The 22735-nt window shown below is 37.7% G+C and overlaps 2 protein-coding genes and 2 long non-coding RNA genes across 24 annotated transcripts in view; 1 reads left to right on the forward strand and 3 right to left on the reverse strand.

Annotated features, from left to right (window-relative positions):
• LOC136241202 (uncharacterized) overlaps positions 1 to 16543 on the reverse strand; it is a 53725-nt gene extending 37182 nt beyond the window's left edge. Inside the window, exons 1-4 of one of the 3 annotated variants that reach the window (XM_066032387.1) lie at positions 16384 to 16543; positions 14040 to 14189; positions 13385 to 13544; positions 11639 to 11904 (exon numbers count right to left, since the gene is read on the reverse strand). In XM_066032387.1, coding sequence (XP_065888459.1) covers positions 11787 to 11904; positions 13385 to 13544; positions 14040 to 14189; positions 16384 to 16399 — 444 coding nt within the window. In that variant the 5' untranslated portion in view covers positions 16400 to 16543 and the 3' untranslated portion in view covers positions 11639 to 11786. Of the gene's footprint in view, positions 1 to 11638; positions 11905 to 13384; positions 13545 to 14039; positions 14190 to 16323 lie in introns of those variants that run through there. The other 2 variants (XM_066032385.1, XM_066032388.1) reach the window with 2 other exon arrangements.
• Positions 1 to 22735, reverse strand: part of LOC136241201 (ankyrin repeat domain-containing protein 39-like) — a 50781-nt gene that overhangs the window by 17245 nt on the left and 10801 nt on the right. The window lies entirely within an intron of this gene.
• Positions 2355 to 8212, reverse strand: LOC136240204 (uncharacterized). Of its 19 annotated transcripts, none has more exons than XR_010693732.1 (8): positions 8030 to 8210; positions 7665 to 7715; positions 7273 to 7346; positions 6734 to 6807; positions 3143 to 6128; positions 2852 to 3090; positions 2761 to 2803; positions 2355 to 2593 (listed from the first exon to the last, which is right to left on the reverse strand). It is a non-coding gene; the product is annotated as an uncharacterized lncRNA (long non-coding RNA). The 19 variants fall into 19 exon arrangements; XR_010693737.1 differs by lacking the exon at positions 6734 to 6807 and having other exon boundaries at positions 3143 to 3278; positions 6025 to 6128; positions 8030 to 8202; XR_010693724.1 differs by having other exon boundaries at positions 3143 to 6807; positions 8030 to 8212.
• LOC136240203 (uncharacterized) lies at positions 8220 to 9328 on the forward strand. The gene is made up of 8 exons (XR_010693722.1): positions 8220 to 8376; positions 8443 to 8514; positions 8567 to 8599; positions 8655 to 8720; positions 8774 to 8828; positions 8882 to 8976; positions 9030 to 9120; positions 9176 to 9328. It is a non-coding gene; the product is annotated as an uncharacterized lncRNA (long non-coding RNA).

A 22735-nucleotide genomic window follows, 5' to 3' on the forward strand; every position in this document is an offset into this window, starting at 1 on the left:
ATTTTGCATCAATGTTTCTTGATCGAAGCGATCAAAAATGATATCGATGCTGCAACAATTACAACACATCGATCACATCGATTTAAAAACATCTATTGTGCAAAAATCATCGATGTTTTTTGTAACATCGATCACAAAACATCGATCAGATCGATTAGGCCACTCCAAGTCATACCTTAGTTTCTGGTCACTCCCTAGCCAACAAAAGGATGCGGGCGGGCGGATGATCAGGACTTCAGGACTATCATAGACTCTTACATATGGCCACACCAAGTCAAACCTTAGTTTCTGGTCACCCGCCCGCATGGTAAACCTGAAACCCTAGTTTATGAGGACTATTATTAATATTACAGGTGCTTAAGTGCACGTGACCCAGCAAGACACTTATTTTTTACTGCAAAAGATCGATATACTCTAATAGAGCATTCAGGGATTCCAATAGAGCAGTCACACTACTCTTAACTCTAATATTAGGTATATATTAGGTATATATGCCACACTAATAAAATGTTTCTAACTATAGCTAGTTTTGTCCTTGATTATATAGCTGTTCAGATTATAACTGTTACTAATGCTTCTGTAACCAAAGTAATTTCAGTAGCATTAACTACTAGTCCATGCAGATGGGCCATAGCTTTAACTTTATAATTCAAATGTAGTCCTCTAATGATTAGTCTAATTCCTTATCACTGAACACTACAGGGGTATGGAAAGCCGGCAACATTCGGTGAGCTTAAGCTTAAACTTTTCCATAACTAAAATTAGATTGGCAAGTAGAAACCCTTATAGTTTAAACATTCCCAGATGATCACTAAAAAACAGTAGTCTGGAGCACTCAATGACTCAAAACTTTGACAGTTACTTTTCTCAAGGTTACTGAATAGAAGGCTGGAAACACATAGCTAGTGGGCTAAGACTTTACATTTGAATGAAGAATTTCTGATGTGAAAATAGAAGTTAAATTTCATTGTGTATCATGATCATATGAACAACTTAGCTATAAGTCATAGTAATACTTTCCTGACATAGCTAATGAGACATTTATTTCACTTGGAAAGCATAAGTAGCTACATGAGCAAAACATTTCCTATAGTATATTCTAAATCAATAAATAAATATATACTTAAATGCTATACATCAGTGTATAGCTAGCCATGATCCATCAACAACTTTCCTAGTGCATTTTTTGCCGAAGCACAACTACTTATGTTGTTGGTTAAGTACAAAATCAACATGAATTTGCTAAATTGAGCAAATAATAATACCATGCAATATATTGTCACAGTAGAGTCTATAGTCCTGAAGTCCTGATCATCCGCCCGCCCGCATCCATTTGTAGGCTTGGGAGTGACCAGAAACTAAGGTATGACTTGGAGTGGCCTATACACCAGTAATACTGTAATGTTATTAATTTTGCTCAATTTACCCATTTCATATTGAGTTTACAACCAAGCTTAACCAACATTCTTATAGCATAAGTAGTTAATTATGCTTCTGCAAAGTGCACCAGGAAAATTGTTGATGGCTAGCTACACTGCTGAGCACAACAATGTGTAGCTATCACTAAGGAAAGGTCTGCTCATGTAGCTACTTTTGCTTTACAAATGAAATGTTTCATTAGCTATGTCAGGAAATTATTATTTATTAGCTAGCTAATAATAATCCAAAACTATATTAACACACCAGAAACTCTTTCAAATGTGAAGTCTTAGTCAACTATATATGCATGTGTTTCCAGCCTTCTACACAGTAAACCTTCAGTAAAGTAGCTGTCAAAGTTTTGAGTTGAGTTGTTGAGTGCTCCAGGCTAGTGTTTTTCAGTGATCATGTGGGAAAGCTAAGTTAATGTTTTAACTAAGGGATGCCATGCACTTGTTAATTTAGGACCATACTTGCAATTATTTAATCATGGAAAAGTTGAAGTTTGAGCTCACCAAATGTTACCGGATTTCTAGTCAGTATATCAGTGATCAGTGATAAGGAAGTCCAAGTTTAGATCCACTAGAAGAGTTACTAGATTAATCATTAGAGGACCACATCTGAATTGCTAGGAAAGTTTAAGCTATGGTCACTGTGCAAAAAGTTTGGTATACTCAGGTGCACACTAGTAGGCATAACTCAATTATACATTCAATTTACACAGGTATGTATGAATATGATATACTATAATTGTATATCCTGTGTATTACAAATTGGCTGCTATACACTGGTGTGTATACATCATGTGTACATATGTAATAGATATACAGAATGTAGTATAGCTTACCACAGCTTGTTGGCATGGCTACGTGGGCACAGTACATACAGCTAACTTATTATTAAATTCTTATGTATTCTGTGCTATTTTTAAAGAATTTATGTATAAAAATGTAATTCAATAAACTGTAACACACACAACAACAGCTCCATTGTCATCCCAAGTGGCATTAATCTAAGCTTGCCTTTATGTAGAATTACATTTGTATAGAAAAAAAACATTAAGATGTTCTCTGTCATGGTGGCTTTTCTTCATCTACACCAGGCCTGACCCAGTTGGTGGTTGCTGTACATCAATTCAAGCCATACATGTAGTACTATTTTCACCAGGCTGCATCTGCCAAGACATAGTTATTTTAAAGAGCACATAGGCTACAATTACCAGTATAAAATTTATGGTACAACTTTATAACTGACTGAAAGAAACTGCAAAAGAACAGTTGTAAAGTTGTAAATGCTCAGAACAGTTGTAAAGTTGTGAATGCTCAGACATACAGTACTTACCAGTTGTATGTCATACAGCTTCAGTTCTCTTCGCTGACTGAATCTGCAAAGGATATCAGTTGTTAGTGAACAAATGCTAGTGAAAACTTACCAGCTGTCCATCGTACACATGGGTACTCTCTGTTGAGTGAATCTGCCAAGGATATCGGTCATTATTATACAAAGGCCGTGGTCATACTTAGCAGTTGTCTGCCGTAAACTTGGGTACTCCTTGATGGCCGAATGATATTGATTGTTAGTGCACAAAAGGCTATTGCAAGTTGTCCATCATACAAAGACCATGGTCATTATTGTCCATTGAATAACTTGAGTATACTTTGCTGACTGAATCTGTCAAGAATATAAGCTGTTATTAGTATGCAAAGGCCATGATCATACTTACCGATTGTCTGTCATTATAACTTCAGTACTCTTTGCTGACCAAATCTGCCAAGGATATCGGTTGTTAGTGCACAAAGGTCATCGTACAACTTGAGTACTCCCTACTGAGTGAATCTGGCACACTTTACTGGTTGAATCTATCATACCAAGAATATCAGTAGTAAGTGCACACAGGCTATAGGTTATGAGGGACAAAACTGTGCAAAACTGTGTAAAACATGACTTTAAATTCACAAAATCTAGAGAGCATCATTATACATTACTTCACTAAGGTAATCACTCAATGATTTCATCAATATAAAATTATATAGAAAACTGTCAATATTCACAAATTTGCAAGAATTTCATCCCTCAAAAATTTCTAGCATTTGTTGTCATTTCATCGATGCTTTTTTAATTATACAGTATTTAGGCATACTTAACAGTTGCTGGTGGAACATGACTGTTGGCGTACATAACATCTATGCTTTTGGGTAATGTCGTACACCACATTTATACCGCTGCAGTACCGGGAACATTGGCTTCATCGTCATATCATACACAAAGTATTAGGAGGATCTGTATACTTGAAAATTATTATTAAGTCCTATATAAGGTAGGTAGTCAATTTAACTTTTAAGAACAGTATGTAAGCCACAGTGGTAACTAGCAACATGCATACATACATTTGGCCAAGACTGTGATATTAATATAGTCACCTGTAGTAACACTATAGTCACCTGGCTACTTGTTCTTCCTTAATAAATTTTGTTACAAAGGCCAGCTACCCAAACGTTTGATAGCACACACTGAAAGAACAAGTAGGCCTTACATAATATATATTTAGTACGGACTATTCAGGCGTAGAGAAACGTGTAAAACCACTGGAAGCGAGCATATGCTCACCTCTTTGATATGATTGGTTATAGTACCTATCTCTAATGAAAATTTTAATGAGCTGGACACATGCAAGTGCTGTTGTTTTCCATGAGTAATGGTGCACCGCAGTGCTGATTCACTGGGTAGGCGCGACCACATGTCTGCACATCCCAGACCAAACTCGTTTGTATGGAATTTTCTATTTAGCCAAATTTTCTGCTGACGCCTTCATAACTCTATAATGTTTAGCACTATGGGTATGATTTCAGTTAAGTCATACAAGAGACCAAAAAGTAAGCTGCATACTTTCGTATAGTGTGATAGAGACTTTAGTCTATAATAAAAATGATTCATTGTAGATTGGTCACTTACTACACACAGTGTAGAATTATTCACAGATTCTTTAACTATATGTATGTGATTACACCCAACATTCTTTGTTTGTGTACAGTCATGAACATCCATTGTAATGCCAGTTTACAGCAATGATTGCCAATTTACCAGACCACCACTGGAACATGAAGCATGACAAAGTGAAACTTGACAATCTATGAGGTACATACAGGCTGCTGTTGCTTCCTCCAAGAAAATTTCATATATAGATCCTCTGAGGATGAATTATAGAGAAATTTCAGTAATTTATCATAATTGTCTCAAATGCTGATTCACTGGGTAGGCGCGACCACATGTCTGCACATCCCAGACCAAACTTGTTACTATGGAATTTTCTATTTAGCCAAATTTTCTGCTGACGCCTTCATAACTATGTTTAGCACTATGGGTATGATTTCAGTTAAGTCATACAAGAGACCAAAAAGTAAGCTGCATACTTTCGTATAGTGTGATGGAGACTTTAGTCTATAATAAAAATGATTCATTGTAGATTGGTCACTTACTACGCACAGTGTAGAATTATTCACAGATTCTTTAACTATATGTATGTGATTACACCCAACATTCTTTGTTTGTGTACAGTCATGAACATCCATTGTAATGCCAGTTTACAGCAATGATTGCCATTTTACCAGACCACCACTGGAACGTGAAGCATGACAAAGTGAAACTTGACAATCTATGAGGTACACACAGGCTGCTGTTGCTTCCTCCAAGAAAATTTCGTAGATCCTCTGAGGATGGATTATAGAGGAATTTCAGTAATTTATCATAATTGTCTCAAATTATGGCTGATCTCATATCACTCACTGGTCTGGTTTCATTTAGCCACCAGAGTATAACCAGAAAATGCCAATTCAAGTATTTTAGTCATCATAGTGTAAAAACAGTGTGTGTGTGTGTGTGTATGTGTGTGTGTGTGTGTGTGTGTGTGTGTGTGTGTGTGTGTGTGTGTGTGTGTGTGTGTGTGTGTGTGTGTGTGTGTGTGTGTGTGTGTGTGTGTGTGTGTGCATTTGCATGTGTGTACTGTGTAGCATTAATATTTATTATGCATATGTGTGTGTGCATTTGCATGTGTGTACTGTGTAGCATTAATATTTATTATTAGGGACCTGCCGATTATGTTAGCATAATTTTGAGCATAATAGGTACCTAAAAGCATTGAGCATAATGCCAGCATAATAGGTTAAATATTTGTACGATAGTGTAAACTCTTGCTGGGAAAATGACAATTGCAAAATAAGATGGATATACTCTAATAGAGCAGTCAGTAACTCTAATAGAACAATCATCAAACTGACTGTTCTATTAGAGTATATCGATCTTGTCTCTTACATGCAGGCATGCAGCAAGAATTTATTATTTGTGTTCCAGCCACTCATTTTTTTCTTTCTATATAGTGTTAAACTAGTAGCAAAGCATATGAACTAAGGCATGAACATTGAGCATAATCGAGCATAATAGGTAAATATTGAGCATTAATTTAAGCATAATAGGTGAATTTTTTGAGCAGTGCAGCATAGCATAATAGGTAAAATTATCAGCATAATCGGCAGGTCCCTATTTATTATGCATATGTGTGTGTGCATGTGTAATGTACTGTAGCCTACCTATACACACATGTAGGCTCACTTATCTCGTTCATAAAAAGGATAAGCTTGATCACTGATGTAAGTTCCAGGGGAGACCACAGTTTTCTCCTGCAGTGTAGCCTTCTCCATCACATCGTGTAGGTACTGTAGAAACAGGAGTACACACCATAAAACTTTCAGTAGCCACCCACACTATGAATAGGAATACATATATACATGGAATCCTTGCAGTACACTAATCCCTATAAACACTGTAATCAACTAGGATGACCTTCACACATACCTGTACAAACATATGACACTCAGTTACTGTAGTAGCCCTACGTGAAATTTAAAAAAATCGATGCACTAAAATTTTCTCCAATTTCCTTCTTCTATAGCTCATTTAAATTGCCATGCACTACTTTTCCAACAAAATCTGAGGTATCTATTTGCCATGCACTACTTTTCCAACAAAATCTGAGGTATCTATTATGTGTCATGAGATATGTCTTTTATTGCATTTTGCAATACAAAATTTGTTACACCAGGTTGGTTGGGTCATTGTGGTGCCAAAATTTCCATGAATTAGATCATTGTGCTCATAGAGGGTTGCTCTACACATATCACACCTGAAAAGTTACCAGACACAAAGTAGGCTGTACACAATAATTAATTTTACAGAAACATATTGCACATACTTCTTAGCTGTCATTTTAGCCATGAGCAAACAGTTTGTACAATGATTGTTTTACAGTATACAGTCAAACCTCTCTAATGCGACGCTCAATGGGAGCCATAGATTTTGCTGAATAAAGGAGGTTGTTGGATTATCAAGTCACCTCTGTAATCCGACATTATACAATATGTCAGATTATGCAGTAAATAACAGGTAAAACAGATCACACAATGTTTTAAACATGAATTAATTTTAGAATTTGTAAGTATTACAGCTTTTTTCTATTACTGTCAACCAATTAAATACTTTGGTTGCTTAAAAATTATTTTCTGTGATTATTCTAATGCCGCTATTATTCTCTGTCAGATTACAAAGGTCAAAAACAATGCATTTCCAAGTCTAGAGAATCACAGTTTGTGTCGGATTATGGGGTACAGAGTTGTCAGATTACAGAGGTTGTTTTCTATACAAAAATTTTGGTAAATGACATTTCAGTCGGATTCTGGATTATGCAGGTGTTGGATTAGAGAGGTTCGACTGAATATACAATTACTGTTTTACAGAGGACACCTGCATAACCTGGACACTTAGTTGAGGCCCCAAAGTACCAGCTTTTACATGTAAACTGACCTGGAAAATCAGGACATCTTAATAATCAGGACATTTTTGGTTGATCCCAAGGTGTCTTTAATACACAGGTTCCACTGTAATGAATTTATATTTCATTTTGAATATCAGGACACCCTCCTATCTCACATAGCTAGACCAACTTTTTCAGGGGAAGTTCCACTGCTTGGTGCAAATTGGCAAAGCCATTATCTTCTTACTGTTTAGGTTCTGAGACTATTATACTTTAAAATGTGGCACAGTGTTTGCTTGAACACAACAGGATACAAAACAAGCATGTTGCTCAATAGCAAAAGGCTTAGTCAGTCTGGCTATGCGAGATTTGTTGGACTCCTGAACATACATACAAACTAAATCATCTGTACATAATACTTGATACATCACTCTTAACCTACACTTCGGATGGTGGTGGTCTATCAAAGCGTCGTACCAATGATAGTGACCGGCTATACAATATGACACAGTGGGAGATACAAAATGACACAGCGAGACATACAATATTATGACACAGTGAGACACATAATATGACACAGTGGGACTAACACGTGCAAAAGCAGTGATGTCATGCTTAGAGGTGTGTCCAGAATGAGTGCGACTATTCAAACTGGACCACACCCATTTTTCTCCCTACAAAGATAAAGTGGTCTAGCCAGGTGAGACTAGTACATAAAGTATAACATGCTTAAGTAATCTGTAAAGGACAATACAAACATATCATAGATCCTTTACACTCTAAGTATCTATGAACATATCCACTAACCAAGAGGAATGTAGTAGTGAATGTAGTATTCACAGCGGAATCAACACTAATAACTAACTAGTTACTGTCTGTCCAGTTTGCCACATAACTGTAGGAATTTGCGCGGTGGTCTAGGACGATGAGCTCTTCCAGAGTATCAAATCACGTGATTCGTAAGTGTTCGAATTTATAAGCCACACTAGTTTTACAACCGGATGTGGTTAGACCTCTTTGCCGAGAGCTCAGACTAGCAGTGTGTGAAGTCTAGCGCAGTTCTTTTCATCCGAGTTTTTATCGATGATACTTTGTTTCATTGCGCACTGTTCTGTCGGGTCGGAGGCACTTTTATGTGAGCACCGCCTCCAGAGGTGAGTCAGTGTAGCTATTAATGTTCACTTCTTATTGCCGTGGTGTACTAAATATTAATCTTTTAGGTGTTAGCTAGACGCGCGTAGTTGTATCGCTCTCAAGACTAGGTCAAGGCGTCGTGCTCCACTAGTATCACGGTAAGCGTACATGAATTGTGCGTGTGGTTCATTAAAGTTTCTGTTTATGTAGTTTTGTCTTTAGGTACAAAAGCACATTTAAAAGGTTTGTTAGTTTACTTGTTGTCTATACTGTTTTACGGGCTGATGATTCAATGCAGGTATTGTATGGAAGTTGCTTTGGCGGCATAGTTTGCTGCATCATGCACTGACATAATAATAGCTTGGTAAGCAGTAGTGCTTCTTTCTTGCCAGCTTTAATTTTTCTTTTCAATGATAGTGGCAATGGAACTGCTGCTGCTTATTATGATTGCACAGCATTTCAATAGTTACAGGTATGTCTGTTGTCGTATTACTGACTAACTATTTTAAAGTATTCATTTTGTAGGGCTGAATTGTAGAATCACATGCTACTGATACTTCATTGTGTAGATGCCAGGCACATGATCATGATTGAGTTAACTGTGTTTATGCAGTGAACAGGTATAATAGCTTTTCATAGTTGTCTATTGGAGAATACACCTTTTCTATTGTAGAACAGTGTGTGGAGTTTAGGAGATGTGAACTAGGAAGAAGAATTATGTCCACACATGTACATCTGGTGAATTTATCAGCTTCGTTTCATTGGTAAGGCCACAAAAGAGCATTTGAATCATTGTTAAGTGATTTCTTTTGTCTGTAGACGTCGTTTGATGATGAGACCTATATAGAAGAAGAATGATGTACCTGCTACTTTTATCAAAGTGAACACTACTGGACACATTTCATGTTGTTTACTCAATGTTGTACAATTTTAAATTTTTTAATATGAAACCTCTAATCTTATAATAGTAAAGATATTCACATCAGATATACTACATTGAGTTACACCACAATTATACATTGGTGAGTATATCAAATATGTATTTCTTACATATGCACATATTATACTTATGTAAACAGAGGTTATACACGTGGTTAACCAGTAGTGTATAAGTCAATTATACTCATATATTATACATAGTAGTGTAAATGGTATCTATACACAGGTACAACCATGGTGTATAACAGATGTGCCACACATGTGTATCCTTGGTGTATATCATAATAATACATCAGTTATACACCTATGTATTTCAAATGTTTTGCATGGTGGGTATATCTGATCATTAGGCTAGTGATCAATGCTACATACATACTGTACTGAAGTTACTTACTGGCAACAGAAGCATTACTAATAGCTATATGGCTAATCAAGGACAAGTCAAAAACGTTATAGTAGTATCTGTCTATTCTAGTATTAAAGTTAAGGGTAGTGTGACTGCTCTATTAGAGTATCTCGATCTTTTGCAGTGTTTAAAAATCACTGTCCTTGGTCACGTACACTTAAGCGCCTGTAATATTAATAATAGTCCTCATAAACTGGGGTTCCAGTTTTCCATGCGGGCGGGTGACCAGAAACTAAGGTTTGACTTGGTGTGGCCTTAAAAAACATCGATGTGGTGAATTTTATCGATGTCAAAATATCGATGCTGAATAAAAAATTTGTCTGATTTTTGCGAGGATTTTTGTCGCATTTGGCGTTCCATATGTACTGGCTGCTACAGCATATGTTTGAGCAAGCTCCTTATATAGAAACATGGTCTACAAAATTTTGTAAGGCTTTCTACACACATTTGACTACCCTAAAAAGGGATTGAATATGTTTAGACAAATAATTGAAGTATCATTATTGTAAACAGACACTATATACACAATATCTGGGCACTTGTGAGCCCTGAGACGTACCAGCTATCAATTTCATGGTCACATTACAGCCCATTGCTTCATATGATTCATATGTTTGGTGTCTGGTTATTGTTTATTTACAAAATCAGGTTGTTGATTGACTATATTTTCTTTGGTTTTACTAAATGAATAGAAAAATAAGGTTTGGAAGACCTGTTGGAGCTGTATATCAGCAGGGGGCTCTGTGTGTTTTTGTTTAACTCCTATTTGTTGTGTGTGTGTGTGTGTGTGTGTGTGTGTGTGTGTGTGTGTGTGTGTGTGTGTGTGTGTGTGTGTGTGTGTGTGTGTGTGTGTGTGTGTGTGTGTGTGTGTGTGTGTGTGTGTGTGTGTGTGTGTGTACGTGTGGGTGCATACATGTGCGTGTGTGCATGCGTGTATATGTGTGCGTGCGTACGTGTGTGCATGCGTATGTGCATGTGTTGTGTGTGATTTGTACTCATGTCGTGGGGCCAGTTAGCATACTATAACCATTCTTCCCTGACTAAGCAATAGCTACCAACAAATTATTACACACATTAAATTAACTAAATGCATCATGATTGTCCATATATGTAGTAACAAGTTATGTACTTTTCCGTAACTTTGTGTACAATATTGTACACTTGTATGTACTGCAATGTTTATGGGTACCAGTATTTTAATTTTGTGTATACACTGTAACTAGTGTGTACAGTTTATAATTTTTCTGGACCAATGATTTAATTGTTGTAGACATAACTCCAGACCAGGTTGTAGCCTCACTGGTTGATGGATGTTTAGTGCTTCGTCACATCCAACATTAACACACACTACAAGCACTGGGGGTGTACTCCAATGAGCAGGAGCCAGTCATGGTGCTACTGGCTAGGGCAACATTTGGAACACTCAAACAATTTCTGGATGATATTAGATTGCAGGGTGGACCACAATCATCATATGGAAAAGTGTGTGTGTGTGTGTGTGCGTGTGGTGTCTGTTGTTACCTCTACCCATTTGGATTAATATGAGCCTAATAGAGGGCTGTATGCCTCACATAATTTCTGTGCCCAGTCTGTCAGTTTTTCTAGTTCTGTCTCCAGGAGGATTTGCCATCAAGTGTTTATCCATAGAACCTACTTATAGATCTAGTTAGTTCACAGGTATTCCAGTTTCACTAGGGGTGTTGAATAAAGGCCTGTGCTGTAAATGACTGGGTCTGGGAAAATCAATCTTATCGCCCATGTCAGCAGATTTGATTTTTCACCAATAACACAAAGCAGCTACATGAATAAACTATCAAATTTCATTACCAAAATCAGATTGGTTTGCTTTTGCTGGCTGTTTTTCCCAAGCACAGTGGTGATCCGGCATACATACGTAGCTATGATAATGGCAAGTAAAGTTAAAGTATAAATGGTGGTACGTAAGTGCACTCCATCTGGAGAACCTAAAGTATATTTAAAAGTTATCAACTAATACATGCAACAGTAACAGGTAGCATTATATAAATCTATAGTTTCAAAAGGAGAAAAAACAGTTAACATCATGTCCTTGTTCCAGATAGACATTCACAAGATGGTGCAGTGATGAAATTTTGGAACTGTTGCGCTGGAGTTGAAGCAATCAGAGTAAATGTACCACTGGTCTTTTCCATTCTCTTTTACTTTTTTGTAGACCATGAGATACCTGCAACAGTAAATAGCAGTTTAGTTTATTATTTTTATACTACATACTTAAATAAAGAAATTAAACATTTTTATACGGATTGGTTTTGTCATAATAAGGTTGCCGTGCAGCAGCTACAGGTACAGAGGAGCTATAGCATCCCAAGAAAAAACATCTTACAAGACTTGCAAGATTTGCTGTACAAGATCCTTCCACTTTCCTTGCAAGAAACATGCAAATTTATGCAGGCTTGAAAGAAACTTGCACTGAAAATTTCCTTTTTCTTGCCACAATTTGCATACAAGAATCTTACAAGAAACTTGTATAGTTTTTGCAAGGATATTGCAACATAGTTTCCCTGGGATTGTTTACAGGCGAGCCGGTTTTTAGCACTGTATTGCTATCTGATGAATTAGTGTATTTAGTTCGAGGACTAGAAACCAATTACTAGACACTCGATGGTAATATATGAAGTGAATGAATTTCCTTCCAAAAGTCACCATACTGCTATGGATCAATGTCCACTATGATACAGCAGGTTTTTATGTGACTGCTCTATTAGAGGTTTACAAAAATTCCAAGCTGATCCTATTATGAACCACTACCATGGTTCATGATAATAAAGCTTGCATACACTAGTGTTGTTATAGTTCTAAGGTACTAGAACTACATGTAGTTTTAGTATTTAATTTAAGAACTAAGCCAATTAAATTTTGTTTCTATAAATAATACTAGCCTTATAGCTTTTGGTTAAACCTTTGCTTAAAACCGACTAGAACTATTCATGCAATTTACATGACAAAGATCGTGTGTTATTTTTTGAAGCTGCTGATGTCTGCAAGTGACATTTTAATTTATTAACATCAGTTCTGATTACGTGTTATTTAAAATGTATTATTTTAGTGTAGCTATTAAAATATATGGCAAGTAGAACAAAGGGTACTACTACTGCTACAGAAAGGCCTTAGTGAGGTGTGTATTAAAATTCATGGACTTATACATCGGTAGCTCCCATGCATTGAAAGAATATCAGTTTTCTTCTTGGGAGAGGCAACAAGGGGCAAAAGAAATCATTGCACAAAACTGGAAGTCTTTTTGCATGGGAATAATAAATACATTCCTTGAAATTTTAACTTAGCAAAATTACAGTATGAACTCCTGGGTAATAGAATACTAAATATATTATACTACAGGAACAATGCTAACACAACAAGGCATCATATTCACACACACAAACACATGCAAGTATACTTCTGTGCATGCATAGACGGGACATACCCAGTACACACAACAACAAATGGTTTCATACACATAAACAATAGGAGACAGTCATTATAGGGTTTTGTCAATCCCAGTACTGAGTTTCACATGCAAATGGCAAATCAGCTGGGCTGTATATGTAGCTACATATACTGCAAAGCACATTAATAGTATGTAAGTATACTAATTAAACGCAATATCATCTTAGCACGATTAGCTATCTAATAACACATATACTTACTTTCCTTCAGTGAATGGAATTTTTACGCCATCTAGACGTATATCATATGTTCCCCTTACAAAAGAAATGTTACCATCAGCAGGACCATAATACACTACTTTTTGAGTATACATTGCTGATCCAAATGCTTTCCTAGCTTCCTCAATGTATTTCACAATGTCTAATTACAATAATATAAACAATATGTAAAAAATACTATGCTCAACAAAATACAGTTTAGCAGAAGGTGCAGTTAAATAGTACTGTACTGCATGACAACTTAATTAAATTGCCAAATAGCTTACAGCATGTCTAGCCTCCCCCACATCATACACAGATGATTGTTCTATTAGAGTATTTGATTGCCATGTTAACAAACATAATGCAGTCAAAGTTGTTTTCTGTGAAACCTACTGTCTATTCTGCAGTGGTTAATTCATACACTGTTAAAATGACTCACTAGATTTGTGGCAAACCCCAGTGAATGTCACTGATCAATATCAGTGAGCTTTTCTGGAATTTTCCACAAAACATTGTGACAGTCAGTAAGTCGTTTTGACTGTGTAATCATTGAAATATTGCTAGCAACAAGTCACTCCTGAGGGTTGTAAAATAGCTGCTATAAGAGCATGTCTACTGCATAACAATGTGCATGAAAAATTGTATTTACACAAACCGGAATTTCCAGTTATGAAATCATGGAAGGGAGGCATTTCAACAGCATCTTGACAAAACAGAGTCTTCAGAGCATCCCAATTCTTTTCTGTACAATACTTCGAAAACAGCTCGTTCACCTCATCAACTCGTTTTTTAAATGCTTCTTGTTCTGTGAATAAAACGATTAAATATACTCCTCCAGATTGTACAGTACAATTTGTTAAACTAACTTCAGTAGGAAAGCTGTCAGCCTCTGAACCTATATCATATGACAAAAAATTTGGCAAACTATGCATGCATGTGTTCTAAACCAGTACTAGTGTAGTTTTTTCACTTTCCTGCTGTGTATAGCTACATGCAATGTATATCGGAGCAAACAGAAATGACTAAATATTACCTTCAGCACTTGTGTGCTGTAAAGCCTTAATAAATAAATTTGAAAAAATTAGGTTACATACATTCATGCATGCTCTCTGCACTGTTACACACACACACACACACACACACACACACACACACACACACACACACACACACACACACACACACACACACACACACACACACACACACATGCACACACACACACATACATGCACACACACACACATACATGCACACACACACACACACACACACACACACACACACACACACACACACACACACACAACACACACACAACACACACACAACACACAAAGCAGGGCTCAAACAAACTTTATTGGGAAAACAAGAAAGCTACAACTCGAAAGGACCGGTTGCAGTTGCAGTACAAAGAAAGCTGGGTCATCAGTAGGTAACATGCATATCCTGTAGGGGGTATATTTTGTACAGACCTTGTGGCTATCGTCAAGACATTTCCTGTGTAGATGAAGTCAGTGCAAATAAATACCAGGCAGGGGGCTACATGCATGTATCATGTCTCACAGGTGAAGGTACTGGCACTGAAACTTTCACCCGCCATGCAAGAAATGGATAGTTAGCATTTGCTCCCCCCCAACTCAGCTATTAGTTTTTATGATGATGACGATAGGGAAGCAGCCGATCCAGTTGTAACATTATTAAATGGGTATAGCTACCTGGCATTATAGCTGCATGGGGTCAATAGCATGCTGGCCCATTATTATTATTTCAAGTGCACTGGAGGGTTTGCACAGAAGGCAGAGCCTGTACGAGGCGCTTCACCACCAGCCCAGGGAACTTAATCGAAAATCGTTGAGTTTAGTATCCTAAAGTAAAGCAGGACAAATGCTGAAAAAAACAAGCCAACCTCGATCTGCAGGCCACCCGGATACTGGCCAAGCGCCACACTCAGTGGTCAAACCAGGGAGGCCACCTAAGTAGGGAATTTTAAACAGTTTTTATTACAGGTTTTTGCAATTGAATTCATCACCTTTGCAATTGACTTTGTCCCATTTGCAATTGAATTAGTCAGTTTTAGAATTGATTTCGTCGTTTTTGCACAAGAATTCATCCGTAACAAGATTGGCAGCTGCAAACACGAAAAGAAGATGTAGCAGCTGCTCCATGATCTTGTTAATTGAAGTACAACTGTTGTAAACAACTCTTTATAAGGCAACAACTTGAACATTGAAGACTTAAGTAATTGTGATTTAGATTCCTTTAAAGGTTATTTATCTCATTGTTAGTTAGTCACTACACATGATTTTTGTACATTAGCATTGTACCCTTGATGGGTTTTGCTAATCAACAAATAAATAAATAACAATTCTTCTGCTACAGCTTCTTCAGCAACATTCGCAACTGTTCGTCACTCGCGAACAAGCCGGCTAATTTGACAGGCAGCTCAGTAATGGCTGCGCGTATACCAGCTTCAATTACTCTCTGGTGTCTCAAGTGGTATCCAGGGCGAAAAAGATTCACCTTGTGATGAGCGGCTGGTTTCTTACAGTTTAGTTATGACGAATTCTTGTGCAAATGCGACGAATTCTAATGCAAAAGTGACGAATTCTAATGCAAAAGTGACGAATTCTAATGCAAAATCGAAAAATTAAATTGCAAAAGAGACGAATTCTACTGCAAAGGCGACGAACTCTAGAGACTGCAAACGGGACGAAGTCAATTGCAAAGGCGACGAATTCAATTGCAAAAACCTGTATCAAGTCTACCAGTTGGGCACTGGAGGGTTTGCCCAAACAACAGCAACTAGCTAAACGTAAAAGAGCATTTGCAGAGTCTCCAGACCATATTCAAAATGTGAATTTTCCAGGGGGAGCTTGCCCCCAAACCCCTGCCTTTGGACTAAGCTGTAAAGCACTAATAACAATAACAAGCCTTACCACTTTCACTTTTACTCTGACGCCCCTGAACAAGATTTACATGCATCTGAATGCACGTACCTGCAGACTGAGACATTTTCAAAGTGATAACTCTTCGGAAGCGGGGTCCTGTACACCGACTGTCACACCACTTCGATGATCAGTGTTGGTAAGTTTATAAACATAATTTCAGTCGCCTCGGTTTATATTGTACGACGAATTGCTGTTGCTTAGTAACTCCATTGCCGTGATGCTATGTAGTCAACCAGAAATCGCGGCTGCCGGCGGCCGCCCCTTTCGACGACAATAGATCTTGCCTACAATATCGGACAGCGAGGTGAACTGAGTCAGCGTTGGATCACCCGCGGGTCACAGACTCACTGATCATCCCGGCAGGTCCTACCCAATGGCGGATCCAGGATGGGGCATTTGGGGCAAATGCCCCCCCCTCTTCAAGAACTTGCATACAAGATTGAGATACTCTAATAGAGCAGTCGGTTACTCTAATAAAGCAGTCACAATGTTCATGAGGCAGTGTAGCTTACCTATGAAGCTATAATCGATTGTCATAGATATCTGAAATGTGTGCGGCATATATAGCTATCAGCGAGGCTATAAGTGTGGAGCCACGAGCTAATTAAGAGGTTTATTTCGAGGTTTATTGTTCGTTGGATTCTTGCAGTGCGCGCGGGTGGTATCACCATACCGGAACACTGTTGAAAGGAATGTTGAGGATCCATGATGATCAGCGATCGCTGCAAAACGTATAGCTACACTGTAAATTGATGGTATGTTCTCTGCTGTCACTTAGTGTGTTTGTGAGTATGATGTATATATACAGTGAAACCTGTCTATTCCGGTCATCATAGGGACAAATTTTCTGACCTCAGTAAGGAGGTGGTTGCATTAAGCAGGTCACTTTGTACATAGTTGGCACATGTGGGGATTCATATAATGGCCAGTTTAGACAGGTGACCTCTTTATGCAGTGACCTGATTAGACAGGTTTCACTGTACATACTTTTGACATACGTAATCTACATCATACTAAGTGACTGCTGCAGACTGCAGGTACTGAATTATATAAACTTCATACTTCTGAATTTACAGTGTATTGTATGGACTATGTAATTACCGCCATGGTTAGAGCGTTTTGGGTGTCAAGTCTGCCATGGCTGAACTGGGAAAATCCCTGCCCAAGGGCATCAAGACCCATGTTAATAGCTATACTGCATCAGTATTAATGCATATGAGGGTTTTTTCAAGTAGCTATATAGCTACAGTGTCAAGATTCTGCATATAGCTATGTACACCAGCATATAGAATGGGTAGCTCCAAGGGAATACATCTAGTATGATGGCACTGGTGGAACATTACACAAAACAGAACGAAATTGAATGAGGAAATCCTGTAGCTCTGTAGTCTGCATGTGAATCAGATAACTACACACCTGGTCTGGGTTCTTTTCTGTCAATATGAATCCCTATACTTTACTCCCTAGCTTAATTAGCCTTTTTGCAGGTCCAATAAACACTCCTACAATTTCATCTAAAAGGTTTCAGACTCACTTTCTTTGTCATGCATGATCAGCATTAATTGAAAATGATATTCTTCTAAAGACCTCTATAATATCATTATGAACAAGCTAAAGGAAACCAATGTTGGGATATATATAGGTTTCCTTGATCACTGAGTTTATGGACATATTTGGTTATGCCATACACATGCACTATAATCAAGGAAATGGGTAGAGTAATTGTATACTTTTCCTGTTTGCTTTCCATGTTGTAGGTGCTGTTGAGTAAACTGTAAGGTTTACTTTGAAGAATTCATCACAAGCTTAAGCTATAATAATAATACTCCCATAATTCCCAACATAAACAACATGTTTCTATTCATTATATTTTATCACCTAATCATGTTCATACAACAGTTACTAAAGCTATAGTTATATGTAGCACTCACATGTCATCAATGTGAGGAGTCATAATTATTATTGTGTGAAGTTTGATAATTATTTAAAGTAGTAAGAGTTTAAAATTGCAGTAACCTTTATCATCAAGTAACACACAGCATGATCATTCAATAAACATAGAGGCGTGTGATTTTCCCCTGGCTAGATGTAATGCACGCCTTTGTCTATATCACCCCCAACACAAAGTCAAGTGTGGTGCCGGACATATCTGCAAGAAAGAGATATGCTATAACTAAGCCATAAAGTGATCATAGTAAAATTCAATGAATTTCCTTGTTCAGTTCAAGTTTCTACATAGTCTACATATATGGTATCAGCATAACCAAGCATTCCTGAAGTTTCATCACGTACTCTTTGGTATACCACTTCAAATCTTTAAAACCTTGATATCCCAAGCCTGGAATAAGTAACTTGCCTAAAGCCTGAGACACAAATGTATTATGAATTATAACATTTGTTTTTAGTTTGTTTAATATATATTTTGATAGCGATCGCTGTAGCTTATGCACCAAATATATATATGTGACCCGATTTTGGAAAATCAGTCTTAATGTCATATTTGACAACTCAAGTATTTATAACAAAAATTAAGTATTCCAAGCAATTAATTAATCACTATACAATTGTTACAGTTGTTAGTTAGTACCTTGAATTACTACAAATTCTGAGAAATAATCTAACAGGTGCCAAACTGTCTTAACGGTAATGCAGTGAATTGTGAATTTCTAATTATTTCATGCGTGACATTAAGACTGATTTTCCGGTCACATATAGTATAACAATGGTTTACAAAGATTGTTTGATAATCCAGCAACCCCAGCATAGCTGATCATGATGTGTCAGTGTGTGACAGGTGTGTGTGTGTGTGTGTGTGTGTGTGTGTGTGTGTGTGTGTGTGTGTGTGTGTGTGTGTGTGTGTGTGTGCACACGTGTGTGTGTGTGTGTGTGTGTGTGTGTGTGTGTGTGTGTGTGTGTGTGTGTGTGCACGTGTGTGTGTGTGTGTGTGTGCACACGTGTGTGTGTGTGTGTGTGTGTGCACACGTGTGTGTGTGTGTGTGTGTGTGTGCACACGTGTGTGTGTGTGTGTGTGCACATGTGTGTGTGTGTGTGTGTGTGTGTGTGTGTGTGCACACGTGTGTGTGTGCACACGTGTGTGTGTGCACACGTGTGTGTGTGCACACGTGTGTGTGTGTGTGTGTGCACACGTGTGTGTGTGTGTGTGTGCACACGTGTGTGTGTGTGTATGTGCGTGCGTGCGTGTGAGTGTGCGCACACGTGTGTGTATGTGCACATGTGTGTGTGTGTGTGTGTGTGTGTGTGTGTGTGTGTGTGTGTGTGTGTGTGTGTGTGTGTGTGTGTGTGTGTGTGTGTGTGCTAGCAATGCTGACTGTTCATGTCTCACAGAGCAGGTGAAGGCTTAGGAGGGATTTTGGGTACTGACACCTTCACCTGTGAGACATGGTACAGCCTCCGAAGGTTACTATAATCCTGCCTCAGGAGGATTTGCCTGCACTGACTCCTAGCACCTGAGCAGTGTGCAGATGTCTCAGTGCTGGTTCACTGGATATAGGCATGACTGCACCAGTGGCAGTCAAAGGCTTTGCTTTTTGCAGTGTAAATGGATGTGTGCATGTGCGTATGTATAGTGTGTGTATGCAAATATTGTAGTGTAGTATTTGTGTGGGTGTGTATGTGCACATGTGTGCATGCAATGTATGTGTGCAAGTGTGTCTCCACAATTAAGTTGACAGACAAATCACATGCACGCTTGCTTGAGCTCTCTGTTAGGAGGGTTCAAGTATCTTTCATTGCTATGGGTAGATATTATGTATTAATTATCACATGTTTGTGTTTTATTACCCCATCACATTATTTCAGTGGTTAGCTATTAAGCTGTAGTACAGAATTACCACTGTACAATAAAGTGCATTTATGTATTCAATTTCCTTTAACTTTTCATTCTAAGTGAATTGATCAAGAAAACCCTTCAGTTCCATGGAATGTTCTTTGCTGTACCAGGAAATGTAATTCATATATTTCTTTCCTGATTACCTAGGCATATTGAATGCCGATGAAGTATGCAAGCCCACCAGGCTGCATGCATCAACTGTGGCCAGTATTATTTGAACACTTAATTGAGGGTGGGGTGAACACAGTATAAGACGTTTACTAAAAGCCAAGCGAAACTCAATTTACATCACTGCATGTAGTAGAAGATATCATAGCAGCCAATAGTATAGACATAGTGGTACTAAAAGGGCTAAACGATCACATGATTGATTGTTATTAATGTCAAGGCAATAAAAAGTTAATAATATGCTTCTGGTTCCATATACCTGGTCAGTTTTTGCCACTGAATAAATTGCACAATCATCATATAATGATAGTCAAAATCTTACAATTTGAATTGTTAGTTGCGATACTCTTCATATGTATAGATACACTAACTTGATGCATTCCATGTACTGCTATGTTAATGTAGTGAGCCACATAAATGTTGGGACCAGAAACATAAAATTAACTTTGTGCGGCCTATAACCAGTGATTTTCCTATAGGAAGTAAAAAGTCTGGTCAGCGGATGATGTGCCACAACAGTAAGCTCTGAAATAAATGGCAACTCTTTAAAAGATATAAGCCCAGTTGGTTATAAATAGAGCTGTGAAACTTACTGGGTAATCCAGTTAGCAGTTTTTAAAAGTTTTTTTCTGCATAACTGGTCAGTGTGGTTACCTGATCTCTAAAACATTCACTCAAAATGTATGTTTTGGGTACTTTTCTCATTCTTTAACATTGATTTAAAGAAAACATGTACAGAGCACACTTACTTAGTGGAGCTTAAAAAATTACAGAAAATGTCAGTTAACCCACTTAAACAACAGTTATGATCTGCTAAAAAACTGGTTGTGATATTCTGTCCAGTTTCACAGCTCAGATAATAGGTACAACCAAGGGACGTCTCCAGAATCCACCCTTATGGAGTTTTGAAACATTTGAATGCTTGGAATTGGTCGGTGGTAACAATGCAACAGTCCGGCAATAGGCCACAAACTCTGGAATGTTGAGATTAAAACAATTCATTAATAATAATGGTCAATTGTAGTGTAGTGAACCTATCAGGACAAAAGGAGCTGATGATTTTCACAAAAAGCAACTGTACGAAAGATTAGATCTCTGCATCAATGTCAACATGTCATATTTGAACACCAACCTGTTATATCACTCCACAATTTATAGTTTGCAGGGTTTATTTTAGAAAATTCAGTGAGAAAGGCCATTTCAGATTATCACTGATGGGGCAAGATAAAGCATCAAGAATTGCTCTATAAATAAGACTAGAGCAAGAAGCACACAGGGAGCATGCAAAGCATGCTCCATCTAGGAGTGTCTGCATGGTGGCATGCCCCCAGGAAAATATACCTGTTGTGAGATCAAATCTGGAAGCAATTTTGTCAAAATGCATGGTCCTTCTAGTGTTAATGTTTAAATTTGACTATAATTGTGCACCTGTATCATACAGTATAGGATAATTGGTGTCAGGTAAGTAATCAAACTAGCTACTTATGAAGCTTCATAGTTTCCTCACTTTCCTGTTTGCCTTGTAAATGGCACTACTATACTTTATTTACAACCATAATTATAGCTACAAGAACAATCCAATTATATAAATATACTGAAAGCGGTAACATAATTGCTTCATCCTAATAGATCAAGTATTAAGGCAGTCTTGTGATATCCTTTCTACTTCTTTCATGACCTTTTATACTGAAACGCTTTGTCCTTGATCTTGTGATATCCTCTTGTGGGTTAAATAGTCAACTTGGGTGAGTATAAAAGACCATCACTTTTGCCAGTAAGTGCAAGAAAGAGCTCTTCCTTAGTATGGCAAATAACCATTTAGCATCCAGTTTTATTGCAAGTTCCATTCAAATCTACTCCTACAGATATTCACAGTGTAGTGACTCTCTGTGCAATCAGATATATACTGACAGTACTAGTGCCTTACACCCTGTTCCTACAAAGAGTTATTTCTGTACAAGCTCTGTACTGTGCCATTCTAAATCTCATCCACTGTCAGGCAAGTGTGGGTAAAATAGGAGAAGTATTTCTGTACAGTAAAGACCACTAAGGAGCATTTTGCAAAATTTGCAAAAAGAGGAGTCACACTAGAGGAGCTTAGATTACTAAACCCTTTACCAATTGGAAGAAAACCACTGATAATTAAAATGAGGGCACACTCACAGTCTGAAATTCATATTCAGTCATGTGCTGCAGCACACCTGATTAACCAAGCGCTTCAGAATTTACTGAAACCAATCAACAAAAGATGAAGAATCAGACGGCTATCAAGGCACTGTTCGCTTTCTTACTCAATGTCACAGCTCACACAACAAATTTCTAAGGCCTTGTTAGTTGGTGGAAAGTTGTGGCAGTCATTGTGAGTATTTAAAGGTACAGTGA

Source organism: Dysidea avara, chromosome 12 (genome assembly GCF_963678975.1).
Source record: "Dysidea avara chromosome 12, odDysAvar1.4, whole genome shotgun sequence".
Lineage (NCBI taxonomy): Eukaryota > Metazoa > Porifera > Demospongiae > Dictyoceratida > Dysideidae > Dysidea > Dysidea avara.